Source organism: Thalassophryne amazonica, chromosome 8 (genome assembly GCF_902500255.1).
Source record: "Thalassophryne amazonica chromosome 8, fThaAma1.1, whole genome shotgun sequence".
NCBI classification, from domain to species: domain Eukaryota; kingdom Metazoa; phylum Chordata; class Actinopteri; order Batrachoidiformes; family Batrachoididae; genus Thalassophryne; species Thalassophryne amazonica.
The window spans coordinates 21,757,222-21,784,598 of record NC_047110.1 but is presented as its reverse complement, the minus strand read 5'-3'; the positions used below and the strand labels follow the sequence as shown (position 1 = coordinate 21,784,598).

General features: G+C 41.5%; 1 protein-coding gene across 3 annotated transcripts in view; it reads left to right on the top strand.

Moving 5' to 3' along the window:
• The window catches only part of ampd3b (adenosine monophosphate deaminase 3b), a 67,527-nt gene that overhangs the window by 17,128 nt on the left and 23,022 nt on the right, over positions 1–27,377 (top strand). For 2 of the 3 annotated variants that reach the window (XM_034175849.1, XM_034175847.1), the window contains exons 2-8: positions 3,766–3,839; positions 20,747–20,969; positions 21,101–21,284; positions 23,394–23,559; positions 26,145–26,364; positions 26,572–26,701; positions 26,921–27,115. In XM_034175849.1, the coding sequence (XP_034031740.1) occupies positions 3,782–3,839; positions 20,747–20,969; positions 21,101–21,284; positions 23,394–23,559; positions 26,145–26,364; positions 26,572–26,701; positions 26,921–27,115 (1,176 nt within the window). In that variant the 5' untranslated portion in view covers positions 3,766–3,781. Of the gene's footprint in view, positions 1–3,765; positions 3,840–10,935; positions 11,133–20,746; positions 20,970–21,100; positions 21,285–23,393; positions 23,560–26,144; positions 26,365–26,571; positions 26,702–26,920; positions 27,116–27,377 lie in introns of those variants that run through there. The other variant, XM_034175850.1, reaches the window with a different exon arrangement.

The following is a 27,377-nucleotide window of genomic DNA, read 5'->3' as shown; positions in this document are numbered from 1 at the left end:
TACTTGTATTCTGTAAACCCTGGTTTTGTTTTCTGTTCATCACTTATTTTCTGTTTCGCCAATAGTTTTTATTGTACTTCACTTTTATACTTCAGCCATAGTCTGTTCTGTTCTAGTTTTGATTATAGTCTTTTATTTTTCTTGTTGTCTTCTTTTGGGGTTTGTCACCATATTGCAGAGTTTTCCCCTTTTGTTTTGTTCACATTCTAATTGTTAGTCTTTGTGTCTCATCTTTCTTTTGGCACTTTTAATTTTTAAACATTTTTCTGTCTCTGATTTCTCTTGTTCCTGTCTGCTTTGCTTTTGTTTCACTTCACTATCTTGCACCTGCTTTTGTGTTTGTCAGTCAGGTCCCTTCCAGAACCTTCCTCACACCTGCTCCTTCTTCACGCCCTAATGAGCCTGCCCATTATATAAGCCCTCACAGTCCCACAGTTCCTTGCCAGTTTGTTGAATTTATTCACATGCCAGCCTCATGCCTTAAGCCTGGTTCACACGACAGGATTTTAAAATTATCTTTAGGTTTCCAAAACCTGAGAGACCACACACGTGAAGATAAAAAAAATCATAGATCTAACAGTTTTGGTGGTACACTGTGTGGTGTTCAGCCACACAGTAAGGACAACAACACCACACATGAACAGATTTCACACACGAACATTCCCAACTTAGACAGGAAATCTCGCAAAAATCTCTCGAGATTAAAAGTGACTTCAGAGTAAACAAACGGAGACACTGTGTGGACTATTTAAAACAGAGGGGAAAAAACAATAGAAAAAGAAAAAGAAAAGGCGTTCTTTAAAGGAATGGAGACAGCGCGACCACCGGACTTTCTGATAAGTCAGCTGTTTTGATTTTATTTTCCGCTCCGTACTTCCGTCACCTTGCTTTCTGATTGGCTACGCATCACATTTAGCAGGCTGCGTGCTCGTTTTGGTCGGATGACACAACACACGTTCCAACATGTTGAATATCCAAGATTTGCAATCGGAGTGCTCCTGGCGTCCTTCCGAGCAGATCAGAGCGTTCTGAACACACCACACACGACAGGAATATTTGATAAGATTATCTTTAGCATCATCACGATTGTCGGGGCGTCCTTAAGATTGTCAGAAGGGGAAGATCGGGTCCGATATTGGCCTAATTATCCTGCCGTGTGAACCAGGCCTTAGTCCTGTTTTGCTTAGTAGTTTTTTGACCTTGCTTGTTTCTCTGACCACCACCTTGCCATAACCCTGACCTCTGCTCGTTTTTTGACTCTACCTCTGTCTCTGCGTTTTTGTACACCTCAACACCATGTGTTTGACCTCAGCTCATTTTTTGGACCACGCTTCAGCTTGTACCCTGCCTCTGCCTCACTTACAACTAGTTGTAAGAGTGTTCCATGATGCATAACACAAAATGGCTGACACACAAAATGTTCTTGTATTTGGCTCAACTATCTGATCCTTTTATAAGCTATATAATTGATAAAACCATCTGATATTTTTATAGCTGTCTAATTGCTAAAAACAAAGCATTCATGTCTATTTGGAAAAGAATCAACATGATGGAACATTATGGAACACTATGAGATATTGCGTGACACTACACTATATTGCAGACATACACAAACACTATAAGAATTTTACATAACAGCCTTGAACACAACATGAGCAGACACCCGCTAATACCCACCTACTTCACTTTGCAGCCAATCACATAGACGCTGATTCACAACAGGCTAAGAGCTGCCCACATGGGGCTGGCTGGAGGAACAAAAGCTAGCCTAGAGAGAGAAATTCTGGGCTCTTTGTCCAGATGTTTGCATGTGATCTGGTCCAAGACCCCAGCGCTTTTAGATGACTCTCTGTATCATATCAGGGTTTGAACTTTTCAATACAACATCTAAATTTGAAGTCTGATTTCTGTTCAATTCTTTTTGAGATCACACACCAATAAAATAACCTAACAGTGCCAAGCCACCTCGAACCCTGACAATGTGTACTTAAGTACAAGTAAAATTACAGACTTGCAACTATACTCATAAAAAAAATACACGTACCCAAAAAGAACTACTTCATTGAGATTACTTTAATAGTTGTACTTAGTTACTTCCACCTCTGGTGCTGGGTTCAATTCCATTTGGTTCCTTTCTTTTTGGAGGTTGAATGTTCTCTGTGTGTTTCCTCTGGGAACTCTAGGTTTGTCTCACCATCAGAGGTAAAATGCTCAAAAGGATAGTATTATTCTGACCAAGGACTCTACGGTCAACCAGGAGTTGGGTGGCTGCCCACTTTGTCTACTTCTTGGATTGTGTCTGTCATCTGGGTTTTATGCAGAAGTGTATTTTCACTGTACAATGACAACAAAAGACTCTTCAAATAATACCAAGAATAAAAATGTGAAAAATTACTTTTGAAATTCAAAAATTTGTTAGAACTATATTTTCAAGTGGACAGCAGCTCTTTAGTCTGTAAAGAAAAATAAAATCTACCGTATTAAACTACCTTTGGATTTGGTACATTAACACAGAGAAGTAACCAGCTGAAAATTTCAACCACGTGCTTCAACTAAACATAAACTAGCAAGTATTCAGCTTTGCCGCAAATGATTGCTTTCAGTTCTAATTAAGATGACTTATAAGGAGAAAACTTATATGTAATTTGGATATGCTCCAAAGCTAGAGTGCATTCCTTCACCCAGCCTGGCCACGAAGACGTTTTCTCAGCAATGGAACGACTTGGCACGCCTATTCAAGAAAGGTCCAGGCACACATACCAAGAAAGTCCCTGGGAACAGCTGTCTGACAGGCAGATTCATGGGGCCCTCGAGGGTGCACATCAACAAACAAGCAGCTTGTCTGTCTCAAAGAATCTTTGTGTTTGCACCACACTGTGTGTTGCAAGCTGAACAGCTCATTTTCCGATCAAGGAAGTGATGTCTTTATCAGTGTCTCACTACAAGATGCAGATTCTTTTTTTTTTTTTTTTTAGAAGTGTCAGTTTACTTATGTTTTTGGGTGTACATTAACTTTTCAACAGAAAATATGGAAATACAAAATGATACTCTTATATATATATATATGTCAACTTCAGTTGATATTCCCAATATTGTCCTTTTTTTATTAGGCACCAAATTACATCTTAATATACAGCTTCTACCTTGATATGCGAGTTCCACTTTGATATATGGTTTATGTCAAGATATCACATACATGTATCAAAGACTGTTCCACAGTGGCCACAATTACAATTGAAAAAAGTTTTTGTTTTTTGTTTTTTTTTACAAATTTTGGCCAAATTTTTGGTGACAAATATCAGTTTCAGTTTGTACAGGGGCCAAAAGTTAAAGTTCCTTCAATTTTGGTAAAAGGTTTATGCATATTACTGGTTATGCTAATATGATGAATAAATGGAATAGTTTGCACCATCTGTCATGCTTAGTAATGCTGTTATGGGGTAATATATGTAATATGTCACAGAATCCAATGGACCAAATGACCTTGACCTTGACCTTTACGTTGGACACCAAGCATTCAACACAGTCCAAACTATTCCATTTATTAATCCTGGGAGGAACTTTCAAATTCATCAAGCGTTAAGTATTTTCAGGAACTAAAATCTGCACAGTCATTGAACATGGCGTGCTCTCTGTCTGCTTGACTCACGCTGACATGCATATTGGAGACTGCACACAGGATCGTGATGTCAGTGCTATCTGTCAGTACTGCAGACATCATGTGAAGTTTGCCTCACATGCTAATTAAAGCCTTGTGCCTTCTAGGTCAGCAGAGGACAACATGAGGAGAAGAGACACACCGCTTTGTAAGCAGCAGTCCATCCCTTGTTTCTTGAAAGGTGAGCGACAACTCAAGTTAAAACACTGCACTGCGATGGCTTTTGACAGCGACAGAAACGTGAAACATGGTTCTGCTGGGGGATGGTCCTCTGGGGTTTCTTCTATATTCACTACAACTGACACCAGAACCTGGAGGTAGTGCTACTCCATTACTTCCAATGGTACATGTATGCCACAGATTTACCCTGACCCCACCCCCCCACCACAAAGTATTAGGTACTGTACATCTGTACTCCAATAAAGTCCTGTTCCATTGTGTTATATTTATTTAACAGTGAATATAGTTTTGCCTATTTGACTCTTTTACATCTTACAGAAGTATTTTTTCTTTTCTTATTGTTTATGTACCAATAACACCAGATCTAATTCTTTGTATGTGCAAACTTACTTGGCAAGAAATTTGTTTCTGATTCGCCAGCCAAGTTTAGGGCTAGTGGCCGGCAATCACCTTAGTACATCTTCTCTTTTTCTTGTTGCTTAATGCTAACAAATTATACTGTATTTGTTGTCTTTCTGCCGCCTGAACCTGCAGCTCCATCCAGAGGTGGGGGTGGGTGTCTTATTCTGCAGGCCTCCCGTCCTGTGCACTGGCCTGTACACCCAAAATTTCCTGTATATTCACTTTGTCAATTGTGTCAGTAGCATGGTCCAAGCAGAGGGTCACCCCTTTGAGTCTGGTCTGCTTGAGGTTTCTTCCTCAAATCATCAGGGGGAGTTTTTCCTTACCACTGTCACCTGTGTGCTTGCTTTACGGCAGGGGTTTTCAAACTGTGAGGCGCGCCTTCCCACTGGGGGTGCCAGAGTTCTTCAGGGAGAGCGTAAGGGATGGATATCGAGAGCCAGTTCTTTTTGACAATCGTTAAGAAATTATTCGATCCACCGACATCAATAGCCTTTTTGCTTAACAATTCCCCTATCGGTCCTTCAGAGCAGCCGTTGTTTTTGAGGATGTTTTATCTGGAAAATGATCATTTCTTTATGTTATCAACTGCTTCTGCAGGGGCTGTTCTTGAAGCTTGAACCAACAAAGAAGTGCTCCGACCCACTGCTTCGTTGGTTTGTTGCTTAGCTGCTTTTCAGAAGCGGCAAGTCCGCTTCTTAACTCCTCTCAAAACCATTTAAAAATGTCAATTGTGAGTCACTTTTGTGCGGATTAAAGTTACTAACTGGGACTCTTGTCTTGTTGCAGGCAAGAAACAAGAATCGTCCTCTGTTCCGTTCACACAGCTCCAAGCACTGCACCACTCTCCGCCAAGTCAAGTTAGAGTCCGGCCGGAATTAATAACTTCAAAGTGAATCACCGTTTAAATCAAATAACAAATGACACCTCTTTCCAAATGTTGTAACACAGACAACAAACTACAACAGACTAAAACATTTTTTTCTTCCAAAATTAGATGTCCTGCGTTCTTTATGAATTATAGTGATGTTAACTTGCAGCGCAGCTGGCTGAGCTCAGCTCAGAGGTATGCAGTGACATTCATTCTATTAATGTCTGAAAGGAAATGCTTTAGAGAAAAACTACAGATTTTGTTTATTTTTATTTATGTCCAGAGATCAAGGATCCAGTGACCAATTTCATATTTATTTACTTTAAGACTCAATAAAATGTTATTGACATAGAAAACATGTAAAACCTACTTTTAGTACACAGAAAATCCACGGGAGTTATTGATAAGGGAATCGATATTGACAAAATCTTATCAATACCCATCCCTATAATGTGTTAGTTATGCCAAAGACATTTAAAAACACCCAGAGACGTTTAAACGTAAAACACAATGTTTAAGGTAAATAGAAGAATGGAAAGTTCTTTAAAAACATGTTTAAAATGTTTGCAAAGGTTGTAAAATGTGTAAATGCATAGACAGTTCCTTAAAACACACAAATACTTTTAAAATGTGTTTAACATGTGTAAAAGAACAAAAAGAAACACACAAAGATGTTGAAATTGTGTGTATGTGTGTTGGGAGGGGGCGGGGGGGGGGGGGGGGGCACAGCTATTCATTTGTTCCCTGAGGGGGGCTCACTCTCCCACACTTTGAAAACCCCTGCTCTTGGGGTTGGTAAGGTTAGACCTTACTTGTGTGAAGCGCCTTGAAGCAACTTTATTGTGATTTAATGCTATATAAATGAAATAAATTAAATGAAATTGATTCTGATTCTGATGTAGGCTCCCAGCACAAAGTGACTCAGAATTCTTCTGGTAGTCTGATGGTAGGTTCCCCCTCCCTGGGGCCCTGTGCTGAGACTGAGCCAATGCCGTGTCCCCATTTGTTGTTGCTGCACATACTTCCTGAGCCTTTGTGCGGGGTGCGTGCTTGCCAGATTCCTCTGTCTGTCCTGGCGGAGTTGCTTTTGAGGTGTGGGGCCCTCCTCGGGGACCCAGACCTGGGACTCCTGCTGGTCGTGGCCTTCTGGATGAGGCATTTTTGTGGCTGCTTGGCTTTCTCCAGATTTGGAGGCATTATAGCAATTCTCAGTATGTTTATCAGTTATATATGACACGCCAATGAATCCTTGCAATTCAATTGGGTGGATTGTATGTCACGTGACATTCATTATTTGTCCTGTTGTACGAGTGACGTCTTGCACTGTGCATTTTAGAAGAAGAAGGACCTTTGTTGTCATTGTACATTGATCAAAATTTGTCCTCTGTATTTAACTGCTGGGAGCAGTGAACAGCCACAGTCGTATGCCGGGGGACCAACTCCAAATATAGACATGCTGTCTTGGTCAGAGGCAGAGAAAGGAGCAGACCCTAATGAGCATGTTTTTGATAGTGGGAGGAAACTGGAGTGTGTGGAATTGAACCCTACACCTTCTTGCTGTGAGGCAACAGCGCCAAGCACTGAGCCACTGTTCTGCCTTTAACTTTTTATGTATGCGAGGTCTGTTAGAAAACTATCCGACCTTTTTATTTTTTTTTTAAAACTATATGGATTTGAATCATGTGCACTTGCATCAGCCAAGCTTGAACCTTTGTGCGCATGCATGAGTTTTTTCACGCCTGTCAGTTGCGTCATTCTCCTGTGGGCAGGCTTTGAGTGAGCACTGGTCCTCCCCCCTTGTCGGATTTTCATTGTCAGGGAAATGGCTGAGCGATTGGATGTGATGTTACACAGAGAACAGGCAAGGGTGAGTTTCTGCATTGAAAACATGTGCACTTCACCACCAATAGGTTCCAGGTTTGTTTCTGACCTGGTCTTTCATTGTGGAGTTTGCATGTTCTCCCAGTGTTTGCATGGGTTCCTGCTGGGTGCTCCGCTTCCTCACACTTCCAAAGACATGCAGGAGACTTCCCAACTCACCGCTGAGCTTAGTGAGCTGATCATGTGTGAAATCACACACACACACACACACACAAAAAATCACAATAGCACTTCTTCTACGACCGCTATAGATGTCCCAGTGAACATTGTGGCTGTTGGGTTTTGCTTTGTTGCACCATAGACGCATTTTTACAAAAAGCTAATGGAGTTGATCAACAGAGAAAAATGTATGGGACAGAAAAGGCATATTAGGGAAATGGCTGAGCGATTGGAGCAGCACTGAATCAAATTTTTCCAGAAACTGTGAAAGACAGCCAGGTGGAAACCATTCGGAAGATTCAGACGGCTTTCGGTGGCTTTTCGGTGGAGTGAGTATCCGAGAAATTGTGTAACAGCTGGGTATGTCACAACTTGTCCTGTGAGACTTCCAACATGGACGTGCTTTTTGTTGTGCGCCATTGCGGCTCCGTCCCGACGCGCAAATTCCTCCGCACGTCTTTCATTACAAAATCTCCTGTAACAGTGGAATGTGCCACAAAAGTGCTGATGTCCACCTCTTCTGCAATTTCAGACGACGTCCCGGATCAACACAGCCTTCACTTTGGAAATGATCTGGACGTTTCAGCCTGTCGATGGCCGCTCGGAACGCGGCGTGCCCTCCGCCGCTGTGGGCCGTCTTTAATCCGGTTGTAATGCTCCTTAATCTGTGTGACACCCAGAGTATCCTCACCGAAAGCCGTCTGAATCTTCCGAATGGTTTCCACCTGGCTGTCTCTCACAGTTTCTGGAAAAATTTGATTCAGCGCTGCTCCAATCGCTCAGCCATTTCCCTGACAATGAAAATCCGACGAGGGGGGTGGACCAGTGCTCACTCAAAGCCTGCCCACAGGCGAATGACGCAACTGACAGGCGTGAAAAAACTCACGCATGCGCACAAAGTTTGCATGTTTGTTTATCTTGTTTATTACGACATGTGTTGCTGCCTTTCTTGGCCAGGTCACACTTGCGAAAGAGGTCTCGTTCTCAATGGGTTCTTATCTGGTTAAATAAAGGTTTAACCCTCTGGGGCTGATGCCGTCGTATACGACAGCTAAGAACAAGCTTTACTAAATTATAAATAACTTTTTAATGATATGAGATAGAAACTTACTTTTTTTTTTGCTGAAAAGTTAACTCCACGGATTTTCGAGCCAGCCATCAGCCATCTTTGTACTCCTCATAGAAGCTGTGTGATGACGTGCGCAATTTGAGTGTCCAATCGGAATTGGTTCATGTCACATAGTTTTTCAAAATCCAATCGTAGGGCAGATTTACCTCACGTGAAAAGCCAAAGATCATTTTCAGGAGTGATGTGTTACTAGTTGGCCCATTTGAATAGCTCCCTGGCTGCTCCAATGAGTACATACTATTGGGTTGGTTCCAAATGCGCCCTGCGCCATTACGCACAGCGATCAGTGAAAGCAGACGGAACAGACGGAGAGCCTCTGATGGCAATCTCACGTGCTCAAACAAACAGTGTTTAACTATCAGGATTGCTCCACTAGTTTGCATGTGAATGTTACTGGATAACTTGCTTTTGTTGCTTTTGCCATGAAGACAAAAAAAAAAACAAAAAAACAAAAAAACAAAAAACAAAACGCATAGACCATTTTGTGTATATTGTTCAAAATGTGCATTTGTGTTTATTGTTTGAACCTTTTTGTTGTACAGTCTTTCACACAAGACCTCAAATTACTTTTATAAAGTGTCAAAACAGTTGTTTATTATAGTTTGCTGTGTGTTTTGAATAAATGTGTGTGGAAAATTATTTTCCGCTTTACTTTTAACTTCCTTATTTTTGATTGTAAACCTTTATTACTCTTACAAAACACAATAAAAGCATATATATTATGAAAGCACGGGTTGTCCTGAAAAAAGAGACATAAAACTTGATTGTGGGATGCAGGGAGAGCTGTTAACAGCAATAATAAAACATTTATGCCAGGCGAGTGAACTGTCCAAAAAATGCCATTGGACTCCAGAGGTTTAATAATAAATAAATCTCAGGACTGCTGTGACGAAAACAAGGAAGAAGCCCAAGGGAATTTAGTATGGTGGCCCAGAGACGCCCAGCATAGATTGAAAATAACATTAAAATAATTCCAGCAGCCTTCCTTTAAAATTGTCAGTGGGACAAAATCTCTTAAGAAATATCACCAGCTCAGCATATTTGTTTTCATGCTGATTTCCTGTTATATATCAACCCTGCACCTTTGTCAGAAGACAGTTTAGTCATTTGGCATGGCATGGATGCAGCACACACGAAAGGAGCAATCTGAGATTTCTGACATCTGCCAATCTGTATCCTGATCACCTTCAAAATTCAGTGGAGTCTTCCATGCCCTAATAACTATCTGTGGTGTAAATTTGGTGAGAATCCGTGAAGTAGTTTTTACATAATCCTTCAAAGCATATATAAAGTACAACCTTGATTCAGAATATCAGATCCAGATCACCTCCAAAATTCAGTGGAGTTTTCCGTGGCCTAATATCTATCTGTGGTGCAAATTTGGTGAGAATCCATGTAGTTTTGATGTAATCCTTCAAAGCTTATATAAAATGAAACTTGATCTAGAATCCAGAACCGAATCTGGATCAGCTCCAAAATTTAATTGAGTCTTCCATGGCCGACTATCTATCTGTGGTGAAAATTTTGTCAAAATCTGTGCAGTAGTTTTGACGTAATCTTGCTAACAGTCTGACAGACAGACAAATAAATAAACACTGATGATTTTATTATGTCCTTGGCGGATTTAATAAAAGTAGGTAAGCCCCTTCAGCTGCTCCCTTGTTTTCACTTGGGCTGGCCACACTGGATATGGCACAAGTTTTACACCGGATGCCTTCGTGATGCAACTTCACATTACGTGGAGAAATGTGACAGGGGCGGGATTTGAACCAGGAATTTTCCGCATCGAAACCAAGCGCACTAACCACTTGGCCACCACCCCCACGTGTAGCGCGCTCTAGTCCAGTTAATAATTTAATAATTCTATCACCAGACATTTACTCACTCGCACTCATCTTCGCGAGGAGCTGGAGCCTATCCCAGCAGTCACAGAGCGCTAGGCAGAGTCCACCCTGGACAGGACGCCAGTCTGTTGCAGGGCCTCATATGGACAAACAAACACATTCACACCTACGGACAATTTAAAGATTCCAATCCACCAAACCTGCATGTCTTTGGATCTGGGAGGAAGCCGGAGCACCTGGATAGAACCCACGCAAACACGGGGAGAACACGCAAACGCCACACAGAAAGGCCACAGGTGGGAACTGAACCCATAATCTTCTCGCTGTGAGGCAACAGTGCTAACAACTAAGCCAACGTGCTGCCCACCAGACATTTACTGCATGTTTTAAACAACGATAAAATGCTAAAAGAATAGTGAGTAAACAGCCTTTGAGGTCTTACACATCAGTGAAAAAAATATACTAATATCTAAAAGACAAAGTGTTTCAAATGTCCTTTCCCTGGCTTTGAAGATCAACCACGGCATTTCATTCCATTCACCGTGTCTTATCTCAGAGATAGTCACTCACATGTTTGCATTCAGTTGTGTCATACCAGAGAGGATTAACAGCTCCTGCTGCACCGATGTTACAAACAGCCTAAAATAGAGACAGAGACGGACACATAAGGTAACAACCAGCAGCTGCAACATATACTGTATGTGCAGCACAGGACGACATAAAGAGCAGGGCAAAGGTCTGACGATGTTAGTCAGACCGAATCTGAAAACCCACACACACACAACGTAAGTACAGGATACAGGCGACACATCTGAGGACAGTCCTAACAGTGTCAAGAGACTTCACAAACACCTCACAGTGTGCTGCGAAGCTCAGCATCGGGTGGTTGGCATTTAAAAAACAGAGGAGGCAAAGCTAAGAGCTGTAGGGAGCCTAGAAGAAGCAGACAAAGACAAAAGCTTGATTCAACAGGCAGAGAGCCAGACATGGCCCAAATCCTTGTAGAAGGTAAGAGACGACTTCACCACTGAGGTACAAGCATTTATCACGGCGAGGTTTAATCTTTACGGTGGCGGGTCATTTGATTGGCAGTGTGAATTTTTGCAGTTTATATTTCAATAGGGCTTAAACTGAATATATGGTTCTACTAAAAAGTGCAGTATTTTGCTGATGGTAAGATCTTGTAAGTCATTTTATTCAGCAGAGCTTCTATTCTAGCAGGCTGATTTAAGACTGGGTGAGTCATGTTGATATCTTGCTGATTGTGACTACTGTATGTGATGTGCCATCATGCATCTGGACATATTTCTTTTTTTTCCCTTTTAAATATTTAAAAAAAAACTGATGATGTGTTGGTGTGGCTTATCTCAGCTGATTCATGACAGTATCTTGCTGAGTTTAGAGAAATCTTATTGACATGAGGAAAAAACATGGTCACCACCCAGCAAGGTGCTGCCACGAACATGATGCCCACCAGAGACCATCCAGAAGGTGGAAAACCCCACCTTCAGTGAGTACCATGCCATGTATTGCTTCTACCTGTGCACCTAGAACAGCTGGTTGCACGGACTGACTCATCTACCTGGCCTGAAGAGTTATTAGGGATTAGATTAGAATCAGATGGTTTATTCAGTGGATGAAACCATCAAGATGTGGTCAAGAGCACATGACAGCAGACATTCCCCAACCTTCAGCCATCCAAAATGAAGCACACCGGGAAGAAGAAAAAGTTGCTCTATCTCGAATGGCTGCTTGAGGCTTGCACCAAAAGTGAGCAAATTGGCATGGAAACCCATGTTAAAATGTCCAAAGTTGGAGGAGAGAGAAAACAAAATGCTTACAACTTGGTACAAAAAAAAAAAAAATGTATCGATCTATATCTACATTTCCCCTTCATTACAGCTGCACAGGAGTGAAGTTCCTCCTTAGTTTAAGATGATTTAAGCCATAAAGGTATGCACAATTAGGGGTGTGGCCACTTTGAATGACAGTCCTCCAGACAGCTAGCATCTGCAGCCTATCTGGTACCAGAGCTCTCAGCTCTGCTCACAGCAGTACACACTACCTGTGTATATCCTTTCTGAGCATTTTATTTCAAATACCTGTAATAACATGGCTTACAGTGCTCGGAAATGCTCAAGCACTGACGTCTTACATGAAACGTTAGGGCACACAGTAAGCCAGGCTGTTGGGTATTTCCGTAGAGTGAAATGTTTGTGTTATTTAATTTTATTAATCCATGATTACTGAGGAAATAATGTGGTCATTATTTTAATAGCCATGACTCAGTCCCCAAAAATATGGTTTAATATAACACTGGTTAACCCAGGTTAGCCTGTTAGCATTTAGCTTGCTTGGTAACTCTACTAGGGGTGTGTTCAGGCTTCATTCAACTTGCCCAAGTCATGCAAGGTTTTGCCCACACTCCACCTCTTTATCCTTTTATGGATTAACTGGGATGTTGGTGGAGCAACGAGCTGTGAAACTGTAAGATTCAAAGGTAATAGGAACTAAAATGTGCTAAACATCTCTGTGCACAACCATAGTGACTCAGCAGGATTTGTACTGTGCAGGAAATAAACAAGCGGTGGATGACCACTGGAGTGACTCATACAGACCAAAAAAAGAGTGTCAGACTGATCAGGTCACCCAAACCCAATACAGAAATGTCAATATTGGGGTACATACTGGCATATGGATGAATTCAGGACAGGCCCAGTTAGAAAAACCAGTAAATCTGATGAGCTAAGATGACAATCTTCCTTCTCCACTCTGCTGCATCTCACAAAATTAAAGAATGAATAAATATATAATCCAGAATTTGACCTTGAGTTTTGATCCTGAGCAAAACCAGTATTAAAAAGTTTAATCTTGATAAGACTGATTATGTCAGGAAGATTAACTGAAAATGCTGAGTCATCCGGTTTAAGGACAAATACACAAACACCACTAAAAGCATAACGACCTTGGTGGAGTTTGAAAAAAAAAAAAACCTCCCAGTCTAACCTGACTTGTCTGAGAGCACTCTGCTGATCAGGTTTCAGGTTGTGGTTGTGAGTAAAGGTTGCCCTGGAGTTTGTGGGCCCTCAGCTGTTCCGGTGGTGTGGGTGCACATGTACCTCAGATCTGCAGTGAGGGAGCCAGGGATTGTGCCACTTTGAAAGTAAGCGGTGGAGATGTCATCTGGGTAAGATCCAAGATTCCAAGTCCTCAGATGGTAGTTAGGCACATAAATATTTGGACACTGATACAGTGTTCTTTGTCTGATACTGATACATATGTCTTTGAGAGACGGAAGTTTGTTTTCCTGTATGGAAATTCTTCTGGTGGTGATGCAGCAGACAAATGTTTCACTATACACTATACTTTACCAGTCAGTCTTGCAGAAATCTGAACTTCAGGATGTATTCAGTGACTTGGAAATGTTCACATATCCATCTCCTGACTTGAGTAAAGAAAACTAGCTGTAAAAGTGATGATTTAATCTTTAAGACACCTTAACACTGTCATACAAGTCATCGTGCCAGTGCGACCTGCTTTGTCCTGCTGGATGCCGCGCTCTGTGCCGTTGAACACCGCGTTTTATAAAATTATTATTTTGTAGCCGATAGTGCATTTTCTCTCAGAACATGGCTGATGAAACCATTCTCTCATTGCTCCTGGAATCACAGAGGAATTACCTGCAGCTACAGTTTCACTCGTGTGCTTCATGAGGTGGAGAACACATTTGGAATTGTTTCAAAGGTAATTATTTAATAATATTTATACTGTAATGGCTTGGTAAAACAGTTGCCTTTTCATTCCTTCTTATGAGTTAGATTATGTATCTGTAAAATTATGTTTATTGTGGATGTGACATCTCTTGTTTCTGTGAAGGCTCTCAGTTGTCCAGGTGGTTTCCATAGTAGAGAAGCTTGAATCTTCGAATGGACTGGGTTGCTTGACGTCTCGCATCAAGCAACCCAGTCCAGTCGAAGATTCAAGCTTCTCTACGATGTGACATCTCATCATAATCGTTCAGGTGCGCTGCGGTGCGGCAATGAGATGCATTGACTTACAGTGACACACAGTGTTTTTGAATAGATTGCGCAACGTTCATGTCTAGTTCACAAAATTAATGTGTGCCAGAGATTTTGAACATTTCTAAATTTTCTTTGTGCACTTGCACGCAGCCGTGCACAGCTCACGCACAGTTTACAATGAGTGTACTCTCTGGCATGCCAGAGTGCATGCCAGTGCGGGGACCTTGTCAGAAAGAGATTGCCTCACCATAACCATATAAATAAATTGGTTTGAGGCAGAATAAAACATTCCATTACCTCCTTGGTTTATCTGTAGATGTCAAGATGACCTTTCCCTTTACCCTGTGTCTGTGATTTTTCCCCTGCCTGTCTCTGCATGCATATCAACCCTGAGTCTTCAGCCACTCATCACATTTGTTTTACTAGTCAGGTATTCACACCCTGGACCACTGGAATATAATGAAGGTCCAAGTCTCTAGGCCTGTTTACTGGATCTGCCTCAGTGTTTTCTCCTTCATGGAACTGGTTGCTATGCAGACTGTTTATTTTCATTTTGTGTTTTGACCTCTAAAAGTTGTTCTCTACTAAGGGGTCCTCAGTCATACCCTAATTATTACACCACTGTTGCTTGGGAAATACCATGGCATTTTAATGAGAATAACATATTAAATGGACTGTACTCAACAAAAATATAAACGCAGCACTTTTGGTTTTGCTCCCATTTTGTATGAGATGAACTCAAAGATCTAAAACTTTTTCCACATACACAATATCACCATTTCCCTCAAATATTGTTCACAAACCAGTTGAAATCTGTGATAGTGAGCACTTCTCCTTTGCTGAGATAATCCATCCCACCTCACAGGTGTGCCATATCAAGATGCTGATTAGACACCATGATTAGTGCACAGGTGTGCCTTAGACTGCCCACAATAAAAGGCCACTCTGAAAGGTGCAGTTTGTTTTATTGGGGGGGATACCAGTCAGTATCTGGTGTGACCACCATTTGCCTCATGCAGTGCAACACATCTCCTTCGCATCATCCGTGAAGAGAACACCTCTCCAGTGTGCCAAACGCCAGCGAATGTGAGCATTTGCCCACTCAAGTCGGTTACGACGACGAACTGGAGTCAGGTCGAGACCCCAATGAGGACGACGAGCATGCAGATGAGCTTCCCTGAGACGTTTCTGACAGTTTGTGCAGAAATTCTTTGGTTATGCAAACCGATTGTTCCAGCAGCTGTCCGAGTGGCTGGTCTCAGACGATCTTGGAGGTGAACATGCTGGATGTGGAGGTCCTGGGCTGGTGTGGTTACACGTGGTCTGCGGTTGTGAGGCTGGTTGGATGTACTGCCAAATTCTCTGAAACAACTTTGGAGACGGCTTATGGTAGAGACATGAACATTCAATACACGAGCAACAGCTCTGGTTGACATTCCTGCTGTCAGCATCCCAATTGCAAGCTCCCTCAAATCTTGCGACATCTGTGGCATTGTGCTGTGTGATAAAACTGCACCTTTCAGAGTGGCCTTTTATTGTGGGCAGTCTAAGGCACACCTGTGCACTAATCATGGTGTCTAATCAGCATCTTGATATGGCACACCTGTGAGGTGGGATGGATTATCTCAGCAAAGGAGAAGTGCTCACTATCACAGATTTCGACTGGTTTGTGAACAATATTTGAGAGAAATGGTGATATTGTTTATGTGGAAAAAGTTTTAGATCTTTGAGTTCATCTCATACAAAATGGGAGCAAAACCAAAAGTGTTGCGTTTATATTTTTGTTGAGTATAGATAGCTCTTTTCCATCTGCATCAGACATTCAGCACGCTTTACAATTATGCCTCACATTCATCCATTCACACAAACACACTCACACACCGATGTCAGGGTCATATTAATGGTAGCACTAAATATAAACATCAACAACATAAACATAAACCACATGATGAGTGCATCTGTATTTTGTGTGTGTGTGTGTCGAGGGGGATGGGAGGGTTGCAGTAAACATGTCTTAGGTGCTTGATTCATGTTTCAGTGATGACTGTGTGTTCAGTCACATGTAAGGAAGGTTACAGTAAACAGAATTATCCCATGGCTTAGTTAGGTGACACTGACAGTTTGACCTTTTGACCCCAAGGTCTATTTGAGGACACAAACACTGAAATAGGGCTGAAATGATTAGCCATTGTAATCAACAAAATCACTCATTGAAACTAATCAACAAGCACTTTAGTGATTGATGAGCTTTTCAACAGGACTTATTAAAGACGATGCATTTCAGTCAGACTTGTGCTGCAGCCAAAGAGCCTGTCGCAGAGCAAATGCACACATGATCAGCCACATTAAATTAATGCACGTCTGAATGCTCGTCTTACGTGTGACAATCGATGCAACCCTACAGTAATTAAGTATTCCAAAACCATGAAAACAAGCCCAGCTACTGAGAAGAACAGACATGGGGTCAAATACTTTGCATTGTATTTAAATACAAATACAAATACTTTAGATTTTTGAATTCCAAATACAAATACAAATACTTTGTACTTTTTCAAATACAAATACAAATACTTTATATTTTGAGTATTTCAAATACAAATACAAATACTTTCTATGAACTATAAACAACAAATCAACACAAAAACTGATCAACCGGTGACAATTTATTGTGAAAATAGCATGACCAAATACTATTGATAAGTAAAGGACTGAATGTTTTATCACAAATTCACTATTATAATATTACAGGCAATAATCAAACTATCACAATTTATATTCAACATGGTGTCACAGAGATTCCCAAGTTTGAAAAGTATTTGAAAAAGATTTGTAAAAGTATTTGGAAATACTTGGCATCGGCGATGTATTTGAAATACAAATACTTTGAATTCAAAACCAGAAAATACAAATACTCCGAAAAATGTATTTAAGTATTTTCAAATACAAATACTTTTGTATTTGGCCCCATGTCTGGAGAATAATAGAACTTCATCTGATAGAAAGTCTCATTATTTATTATTGCAGCTGTGAATGTTTGCATACGATCATCTGGCTTCTCTCGGCCTTTTCATGGGAAAACCATCTTGCTTGTTGTAATGACCTTGATCTGGTGCATACCCATGAAATGAACTCTGTGTTTAAACGTCAGCCTGAATGCTCGTTTTGCTGTTTGCCCTTTGGTGTGAATGTGCTGTTGCTATCCATCATGGTATCAGTGGTGAAGATGCTCGACTATTCTGTTCAACATGTCATCACTGTTACTATAAAAAAGGTGTGACACTCTGGGTCACTTGGTGCGTTACAGAGTCAGTTATTGCATCAACAAGCAGTACATGCAGTACCATCATATTAAATTGCAAATTATTCTACTGCAGAACAGCCATTCTGCTATGTGTTTACACACAGAGCCACAGGCAGGTTCATAAGTATTTGGGCAGTGATAAGTTTGGTGACTGTGTCTTTGTATGCCACCTCAGTGGAGCTGAAATTAAATAACATGTGCTTGTTGTGTTTATTTTCTTAAAATTTAGAATTCAACACCTTTAACAAAAACATAGAAGCACTCAGAGAGTGCAAACCTCCGCCAAGGCCATGGGGTCACTGACGCCATAACATCTACACGCCGTGGAATCATTGAACCTAAAAAAGTCTAACAATGATGTTTGCTCAGTAGTAAAAAAGTTTCATCTGCTGTGACTGGATAGCATGTATCCTTAGCGCTTGGCATCACAGTTTACTGCAACTTGCACCTTTCCCAGAAGCTACTGTCATCTGAGCACTGACATTGATATTGCATGTGCTTATAGACAAAAACAAATAAGAGACAAAATTAAATTTATTATTCAACTAAACTGCAAATATATGAATTTTTCAACATTTATGAAACACTGACAGGGTCACTGACTCTAAAGAGATTCCCTCCTTGGCACAGTGATCTATTTCTTTTTGTCTCTTTCTCTAAAATTGTATATAATAATCATTAGATTATTAATATATAAACAAAAATAAATTTAAGAAATATTACAATTTGAAAACAAATGCACCCGAACGTGATGACAGCTGCAACTGCTTAATGCTAACTTTTAACATTGAAAATGCCATAGACATGCTAATGCGTTAGCATCGGGATCCGGATCGTGATCCGGATCACCACTAAAATTTAATCACTTGTTCCTCTTGTCATTTCCAACCTCCTAGGTGGAGGTAAAAATAAATTTAAGAAATATTACAATTTGAAAACAATTGCACCCGAACATGACAGCTGCAACTGCTTAATGCTAACTTTTAACATTGAAAATGCCATAGACATGCTAATGCGTTAGCATCGGGATTTGGATCATGATCCGGATCACCACTTAAATTTAATCACTTGTTCCTCTTGTCATTTCCAACCACTCCACAACATTTCATCAAAATCCGTTCAAAACTTTTTGAGTTATACTGCTGACAAACAGACAGACAAACAAACAAATGCGACCGAAAACATAACCTCCTTGGCGGAGGTAATAACCATCTGGTAATTACAGCTATTTTATTAACAGTCTCTCCATTTTCCATAAGTAATTGGACAAACTAATAATTTCAAATATGAAGCCACCTTGACACTTGTTCAAAACAAAAACATGATTTAAGACCTTGCCTTGATATGTAAATTTTCATGTTTTACAGATTTTTCCTGAAAATTCATTGACTAAATAAACATATTTACGCAATAAACATAACTATTAGATATAGTTGTATTTTAATCTTTGCTTTGTTAGTACCTGGATATTTGGATCGCTTTACCTGTTCTTGACAATGAAATACCAGCTCAAACCTAAACTACTACAACCCCAATTCCACTGAAGTTGGGACGTTGTGTAAAATGTAAATAAAACAGAATGCAATGATTTGCAAATCCTCTTCAACCTATATTCAATTACACCACAAAGACAAGATGTTCAAACTGATAAACTTTATTGTTTTTGTGCAAATATTTGTTCATTTTGAAATGGATGCCTGCAACACATTTCTAAAAAGCTGGGACAGTGGTATGTTTACCACTGTGTTACATCACCTTTCCTTCTAACAACACCCAATAAGTGTTTGGGAACTGAGGACAATAATTGTTGAAGCTTTGTAGGTGGAATTCTTCCCATTCTTGCTTGATGTACGACTTCAGTTATTCAACAGTCCGGGGTCTCCGTTGTCGTATTTTCCGCTTCATAATGTGCCACACAGTTTCAATGGGTGACAGGTCTGGACTGCAGGCAGGCCAGTCTAGTACCCGCACTCTTTTACTACAAAGCCACGTTGTTGTAACACGTGCAGAATGTGGCTTGGCATTGTCTTGCTGAAATAAGCAGGGGCATCCCTGAAAAAGACATTGATTGGATGACAGCACCTGTTGCTCCAAAACCTGGATGTACCTTTCAGCATTTGTAAGTTGCCCATGCCATGGGCACTAACACACCCCCATACCATCACAGATGCTGGCTTTTGAACTTTGCGCTGGTAACAATCTGGATGGTCTTTTTCCTCTTTTGTCCCGAAGACATGACGTCCATGATTTCCAAAAACAATTTGAAATGTGGACTCATCAGACCACAGCACACTTTTCCACTTTGCATCTGTCCATTTCAAATGAGCTCAGGTCTAGAGAAGGTGGTGGCGTTTCTGGATGTTGTTGATGTATGGCTTTCACTTTGCATGGTAGAGTTTTAACTTGCACTTGTAGATGCAGTGACGAACTGTGTTAACTGACAATGGTTTTCTGAAGTGTTCCTGAGCCCACGTGGTAAGATCGTTTACACAATGATGTCAGTTTTTAATGCAGTGCCACCTGAGGGATCGAAGGTCACGGACATTCAATGTTGGTTTTCGGCCTTGCCGCTTATGTGTAGAAAGTTCTCCAGATTCTCTGAATCTTCTGATTATATTATGGACTGTAGATGATGGAATCCCTAAATTCCTTGCAATTGAACGTTGAGAAACATTGTTCTTAAACTGTTGGAATATTTTTTCACACAGTTGTTAACAAAGTGGTGATCCTCACCCCATCTTTGCTTGTGAATGGCTGAGCCTTTTGGGGATGCTCCTTTTAATACCCAGTCATGACACTCACAATTAGTGTCCTCAGTTCCCAAATGCTTATTGAGTGTTGTTAGAAGGAAAGGTGATGTAACACAGTGGTAAACATACCACTGTCCCAGCTTTTTAGAAATGTGTTGCAGGCATCCATTTCAAAATGAGCAAATATTTGCACAAAACAATAAAGTTTATCAGTCTGAACATTAAATATCTTGTCTTTGTGGTGTATTCAATTGAATATAGTTTGAAGAGGATTTGCAAATCATTGTATTCTGTTTTTAATTTACATTTCACACAACGTCCCAACCTCATTGGAATTGGGGTTGTCTATAACCGAGAAAGAGATCTGCTGACATTCAACTATGAGGAAACAAACAAACAAACAAACAAATAAATAAATCAATAAAATTGCATTGTTTCTTGTAATCACTTTATCACATACTGCATGTATTTGTGTGGAATTACAGCAGTTTAAACCGAGGAGATTCCATATCCAGCCTTCTCATTTCCATTCTTTGTCATTTTCCTCAGAGATGCCACGGCAGTTCCCAACAATATCGTTGACAGAGGCTGATGAGAAAGTTTGTCTGATAGCTGAGAAGGTATATGCCTCAGCCCTGAAGGAGGAAGACACAAAAGATGCTTTGGCGATGTTCAGTGTGCCGGAAGACTGTCCCATCGGTCTGCATGAGGACAGGGAGCGGGCCCTGCAAAGGGAGCTGGCTGAGGAGTTCTCTGAGGAGTCTGCTAAGAGGTTTGAACCAGTCTGATACTTCCTCCTTAAACAGTTTCACTGTGAATATTAAAGAGTCCAACATGAGAGCAGAAGAGCATTCAAGTGAGAAAAAGTATAATAACAGTGTCTCTCTTCTTGTGTTTCACCAGGAAGAGGAGTTTTAGGATGAAGCGGTCACAGACGATCTGTTTGCAGTTACAAGACATTGTAGATGGAGCGCCTTCTGCAGTTTCATCAATCAACTTGCCATCCACACCAGAACCCTTTTCTGCACTTCCAGACAACATTCCAGAGTTCCAGAGAGTTACTATTAGTGGAGATTATTGTACAGGGGTAACCAAAACAAACACGCCTATTCCAATATCATATTGCACATGACAAAGATTTTATGTCAACAATCAAAAAATAATCTACTAATTTTACATAACACAAAATAAACAAGACATCAAGACAATACAGACGTGGTTGTGTGGCCTGTGGGACTGTGTGGATTCTTGGTCCATCAGTATCCCCAATCCAGAATATGACATTATTATTGGAATACAACATTTTGACTGTAGAATTATGACTTTTCATATGATATTTTCTCAAAACTATCACTTTGATGTTTAGCTGGTGTGGGAGCATACACTGATGCCTCTCAACATAGCACCCACCTCACAACAGAACTGCCCCTGGTTCTGATCAGCAGCAACTCACACCCCACAGGCAGTCATCTATCTGCCATAGCCAAGTGATAAGTGGGTGCCGCTTGGCCTTTTCCAGTTCCTGGGGTCTTCAATACTGGCCAATGGATCACTCTCAAGGAAGCACTGAAGTAACCGCTCATCTGACACCAAGTCAGTCCAATGGTACCTAGGGATCCTTTGTAGGCACCTTGTGTCAAAGGCATCCAGTCATCACCTTAGTTCACTACACTGTAAAAATGATCAGGGTGATTCAACTTAAAAACTTTAGTTCAACTGCTGCTTTAAATCAGAAGTCAACTCAACTTCAAAAAAGCTTTTATTCAACTCAGGAAGGTAAGTTATATAAATTGCCTTCCCGAGTTGAATAAAAGCTTTTCTTGAAGTTGAGTTGACTTCTGTTTTAAAGCAGCAGTTGAACTAAAGTTTTTAAGTTGAATCACCCTGATCATTTTTACAGTGTAGTTAGTGTCCGTACTTCACAACTATGCAGTAAGATAAGAAGCATCAGGACCCTAAAGACACTAAAGACTTGGACCTTGGTACTCTTGCAAAGGTACTGGTATCACCAACAGTTCTGTTCAAAGATATCATCACTCCATCAGCTTGTCCCAAGCAGCTCTCATTCTAATAGGTCGATGCATCAGAAACATGACTGTCACTGCTGTGGTTAGTATCTCTATACGTTCAATACCTTTGCCAGAAACAACTAGATGGCTGATGACTGAGACAACAAATTCATCAACATTTTGGCCTTAACATGAATTAAACCAATCCAAAAATCATCTGTGCACTTGACCTTAGCACTGAATTGAAAGCTTTTTTGATGAGGAAATGGATCTGTGTGCAAAGGATTAAGATGCCCAACCAGATCGTGGATAGACGCAGCCACCAGAGCAAAACAGAACTAAGGCAGTTGAACACTTTATTCTTGCAGCACCTCCTCCTTCATTTCTATCTACCTGATCACCTCTGTATCCCATCAGGCACAGACAGCCTCAACACTTGGACAATCCTTTAGCCAACCCCATCTTGTTTTCTAATGAGTTTCGCTGGTGATGAGGAGGAAGAGTATGACTGTGTATCCCTGTGTCCACAAGCACAGTGCATGTCTGTTATGAACCCGCCTGTGTGAGGTTTTTGGGGGTCTACGCTGTTTCTGACCGCACCTCAGTTAGAGACAATCACGCCCATATAAAGTGGCAATTGCACTGCACTGCACTACACCGCCTTTTCTAAGTGCCCAGCAAACGGTGTTGGATGTTCGTGTGTGGCACCTGGAATTTGGCCAACACCTGCAGAGAGGGGAGTCGAATGAGCACTCACATGGCACTCGCTGTCTTTTGGCTGCTGGTGTGCATGAATGGTTGTGGCAACAGCTTTATGAGGCATTTGAGGTGGCTCTGATTTTTCTTGAGTGGCATGTAATTCCTCTTTCCTGTGCCATTCGGCTTCAATCGTGTTATGTGTGAAGGGGTCTTTAGCTGGGGAAGTAACCTGCATCAGACTGGTGTTCTGTCCAGGGGGAGGCGTAGACTCATATATTTCATGCTATTTCATGAAATATGGGGATAAGTAGCAGCATCAATGGGTCTTAGGGCCTATACAGGACTCATTTCTTCTTCTTCTGTTAGCAGTCAAACAAATTTACCTACCTGACGATGTTTTTCTGAGTCAATTTTGTGAAGAAAAGAAAAAAAAACTTAAACGTATTTACAATATTTTAAAGGATGACACCACGTGTTTTTGTTTTTAGATCACAGTTGACGATCATGAAGCGACTGCTGAGAGTCTTCTGAAAGCTCTGTTCATTAGAGAAACATATTCCAAACTGGCCTATCACCGATTTCCGAGGACCACTGCCCGGTTCCTCTGCAGTGCCAGAAATGTAGAATGGAGGGAGGAGGATGAGATCTTGCCAGGTAAAAGCATTTACAGAACAACGCTATTCGATATTAACCAAACCAATCCTTTAGGTGTAATTGTAGTAATTGTTGCAATTCAGGGTCATCCTTTCCATTCCAGAGTCCATAGGGATGATACTCATCTCTCAGATTGAAATTAAGATTGTTTGCAATGCCAAGAGAACAGCATTCCCACCTGCCCAAAGAAGTTCAGTTTCAATCCTGCAGATCTCTGAAGCTTTCCCTGCCCTTAGCTGTTTCCTGGTCTTTGCGATTTCATCAACATTTGGTGGTTCCAAGTTGACAGAAAAATCAATTACAAGAACCCTGGCACTGGAGATGTCTATCATCCTAGCTGGAAGATTCGCCTTATACAACTGCTCACAGTAACGGCCTAACAGAACACTACAGCAGAGGCATCTGTCAGGACTGAATTGTCAACCACAAAAAGTGCGGTGTGACAAGGTATAGTTTGATGGAACAAAGTTCAGATTCAGATTCAAAGAAGTTTATTGTCATATGCACATAGGAACATGTTCCCTACACAATGAAATGTGTTTACTGCATTTTACCCATCCTAATTGCCAGTTAGGAGCAGAGGTCGCCTTTTTGGCGCCCGGGGACCAGCTCCAGATGTATATCCCTGCCCTAGGTCATGAGCAGGGCTGAGCAAACCTTGACCGGCCTCATGACACACTTAACAAACAACAACACACATAAGCCGGTCCGGTACATGAACACATATAAAAGCACACACAAGGAAAGAATTGGGAAGAAAAACCTCCATTGCTGCTGCGTTGAACCCGCAGCACCACTGGAGCAAAAAAAAAAAAAAACCCATAGCAGAGAAAACAGTCATAACAAAACAAAAAAAAAAACAAAAACACAATAGACGACAGACAACAGCCAAGACTTGGATGTGTCCAGTGTCCAGACAGACAGCCCGGAAAGGCCGCCCTTGAGGCGCCATCAGGCCTTATCTGTCCATCCTGGGGGGTGGGGGGGTGGGGGGGGTTGTTCCCAGTCCTGAATCAGTCCACCAGAGTCTCAAGGTCCCACAGTCAACATCACAGGACTGGGAAGGGAGGGAGGCAGTGGAAGACAAGGAGGAGGGGGAGACGAGGAGCGAGGCTATCAGGAGTGTTCTTCGGGGGGAGGATTTTATCCCAGTGGCCTTGAAGGACAGCTGGTGTTTGGGAACCAAATAGATATCCAGATTAACAGACACCTGGCAGAAGCCACAGTCTGAAACTTCAGAGTGGTTCCCAAATATATCTGAATAGAGGACAGATGTGGTCTCACAGACGATCAAAGCGGTTTTCCAGTGCAGTCATTCTCCCCGAGATGGATTCCAACGTGCAGTTGACACCCGCCGACTGAGCTGACACTGCCCTTCCAATCGAATCAATCATGTGGGGCAGCCTGGACGGGCCAATTAATGCCGCCTCCACCTTCTTAATTTTCTGGTAAACCAGTGCTGCGGCCGCTCTACACAGCAGAAACCCGGTCACCACAGCTCCAAATAAGTAAACATCTTCAACGTCCTCCACAGACAACGTGTACAGGCACATGACTTGCCACCTCCGCCAGCTGTCCATCACGTAACCCGCCACATGTGTCCCGGCAGGACAGGTTGGGTCCTCCGCTCCCGAGTGCCTTGTGGAAAAAACAGTAGGATAAAAGTGTTTTTATCCTAAGCAGGATCAGAGCCAGGTGATTCGCCATTCACAGATGGTGAATCACCTGGGCTACAGTGGTTCGGGCCTAGATTCATAAAGCAGTATAATCTTTTAGTCTATTAAACTTAGTCAACTGTGGTTAGTTGCCCAACATTATCCGTCTATAGCCTTTTTACAGTAGTCATTGATTTTTCACGGGCATAGTGGCCTCGCAAGTGCTGTTACCAAGAAACGCCTCCAATGCACAAGAGTTTTGTTTACTTCTGGGTTGATCGTTGTCATGAACTATCCAGCCTTTGTTTCATTAACTGGCTTTATTAACATTTACGGACACATACAAACTGCAGAATGATGTGCTTAGCTCTTAGTCTAGCAGTTCTTCTTCTACACTTCAGTCAAGCCTTTTTGTGCACACAACACTACTCAGCGAAACAGCGACACCCGATGGCTAATGTGAGAACTGTCACAACACATCATGACAGTCGTCTGCTACAGCCATGGCCAAAAGTGGAGGAATGTGAGTGATGTAAGGGTGCTATTGAGTGTTCCATCAAGTGCTGGCACATAATAGCCACCATTTTTAGGGTAAGACACTGAAGTTTTGTCGACTAAAATAAGATTAGCCTCCTCTGTACCGTACTAAAAACTTTAGTTGGGTAATGCAAAATTTTAGCCGACTAAGCGCTTTGTGCGATGACTAACGTCAGCAAATTAGTCAACTAAGTGAGTTCATTTGACTAAACAAGATTAGATTGCTTTATGAAACTGGGCCTAGGTATTTTATGTTATGACACACTGCTGCTGAATAAATGGAACAAAACAAGAGGAAAGCATCTTTCAGTTTATTTAACTTGCTGTGATACAGTTGTTGTCAATCACTGACTCTAAATTAATCCTTATGTGCTATCTGATATTCCCTTCTAGAGATTTTTCCTTGTCCTCGGGAAGGGGAGAATCCATATTCTATGGAAGGAATTCCTGAAGACCTGAACTATGAGCTGCAGATGAAGAATGGGATTGTCCATGTTTATGACAATATCTCAGCACTGAAACAACAGCAGCCCCACAACGTGCCGTACCCTGACCTCGAGACCTTTGCCATAGACATGAGCCACGTGCTTGCTATGATAGCCCACGGGCCAACGTGAGTATGTCACTAAACATTTCGAGCCTTAAAAAGTCCAGGCAACATAAGTAAGTCTGACTGCACACATCTGACGGATTTCCCGTTGGGGCCATCTGATAATGAATTTAGCTGTAACGTCCTAAAACAGTAAAGCAGAATGGTGCAGCTCTGAGTAACAATTCTCTAAACTACCTGCCTTCTGTTCTCCGACGTGCTACCTCTCAGGAAAAGCTACTGCCACAGACGTCTAAATTTCTTGGCCTCAAAGTTTGAACTTCACGAGATGCTGAATGAAATGGCAGAGCTCAAAGAGCTCAAATGTGTCCCGCACAGAGACTTTTACAACGTCAGAAAGGTTGGTCTGTGTTTCATCAAGTATGGTAGCATAAATAACACTTTACCAACTATCCTGAAGCAAAAGTCAACTGGCATGAGCTTCAGCCCCTAATGTCATGATATGCTGAAATTTTCCATGTTTATTGTTGTCAACATTAAATTTGATTTTATGCGTTGCTCACTTATCCAAACAATCCGTGCACACTGAGCACTGTGGTTTGTTTTATGTTGAAATGAGGTGGACACACACATCCATGCCGCCGCCTGCATGAACCATAAGCATCTACTGAAGTTCATCAAGACCACGTACCAGACAGAGGCAGATCGCGTGGTGCTGGAGAAGGGCGGTCAGAAGTTGACCCTCAAACAGGTTTTTGAGAACCTCCAGAAGGACCCCTACGACCTCACTGTGGACTCACTGGATGTGCACGCTGTAAGAACAAACCCACCACTGGATGTGAAATTTTAACTACAGTTTGCCAGAAGGCACATGGGAGACTTGAGCCTTCTCTGTTCCTCTCCACTCCAAGACCCCTGATCTCGTAATTAAGACCTCGTAATTATGAGAATCTCATAATTACGAGATTTCGTACTTATGAGATCTTTTCTTGTAATTATGAGTTCAGGGGTCTATTTTTTTTTAATCCAGTGAATGCAATATGCTTTCATAATTTTCTATACCTGCTGACTCCAAC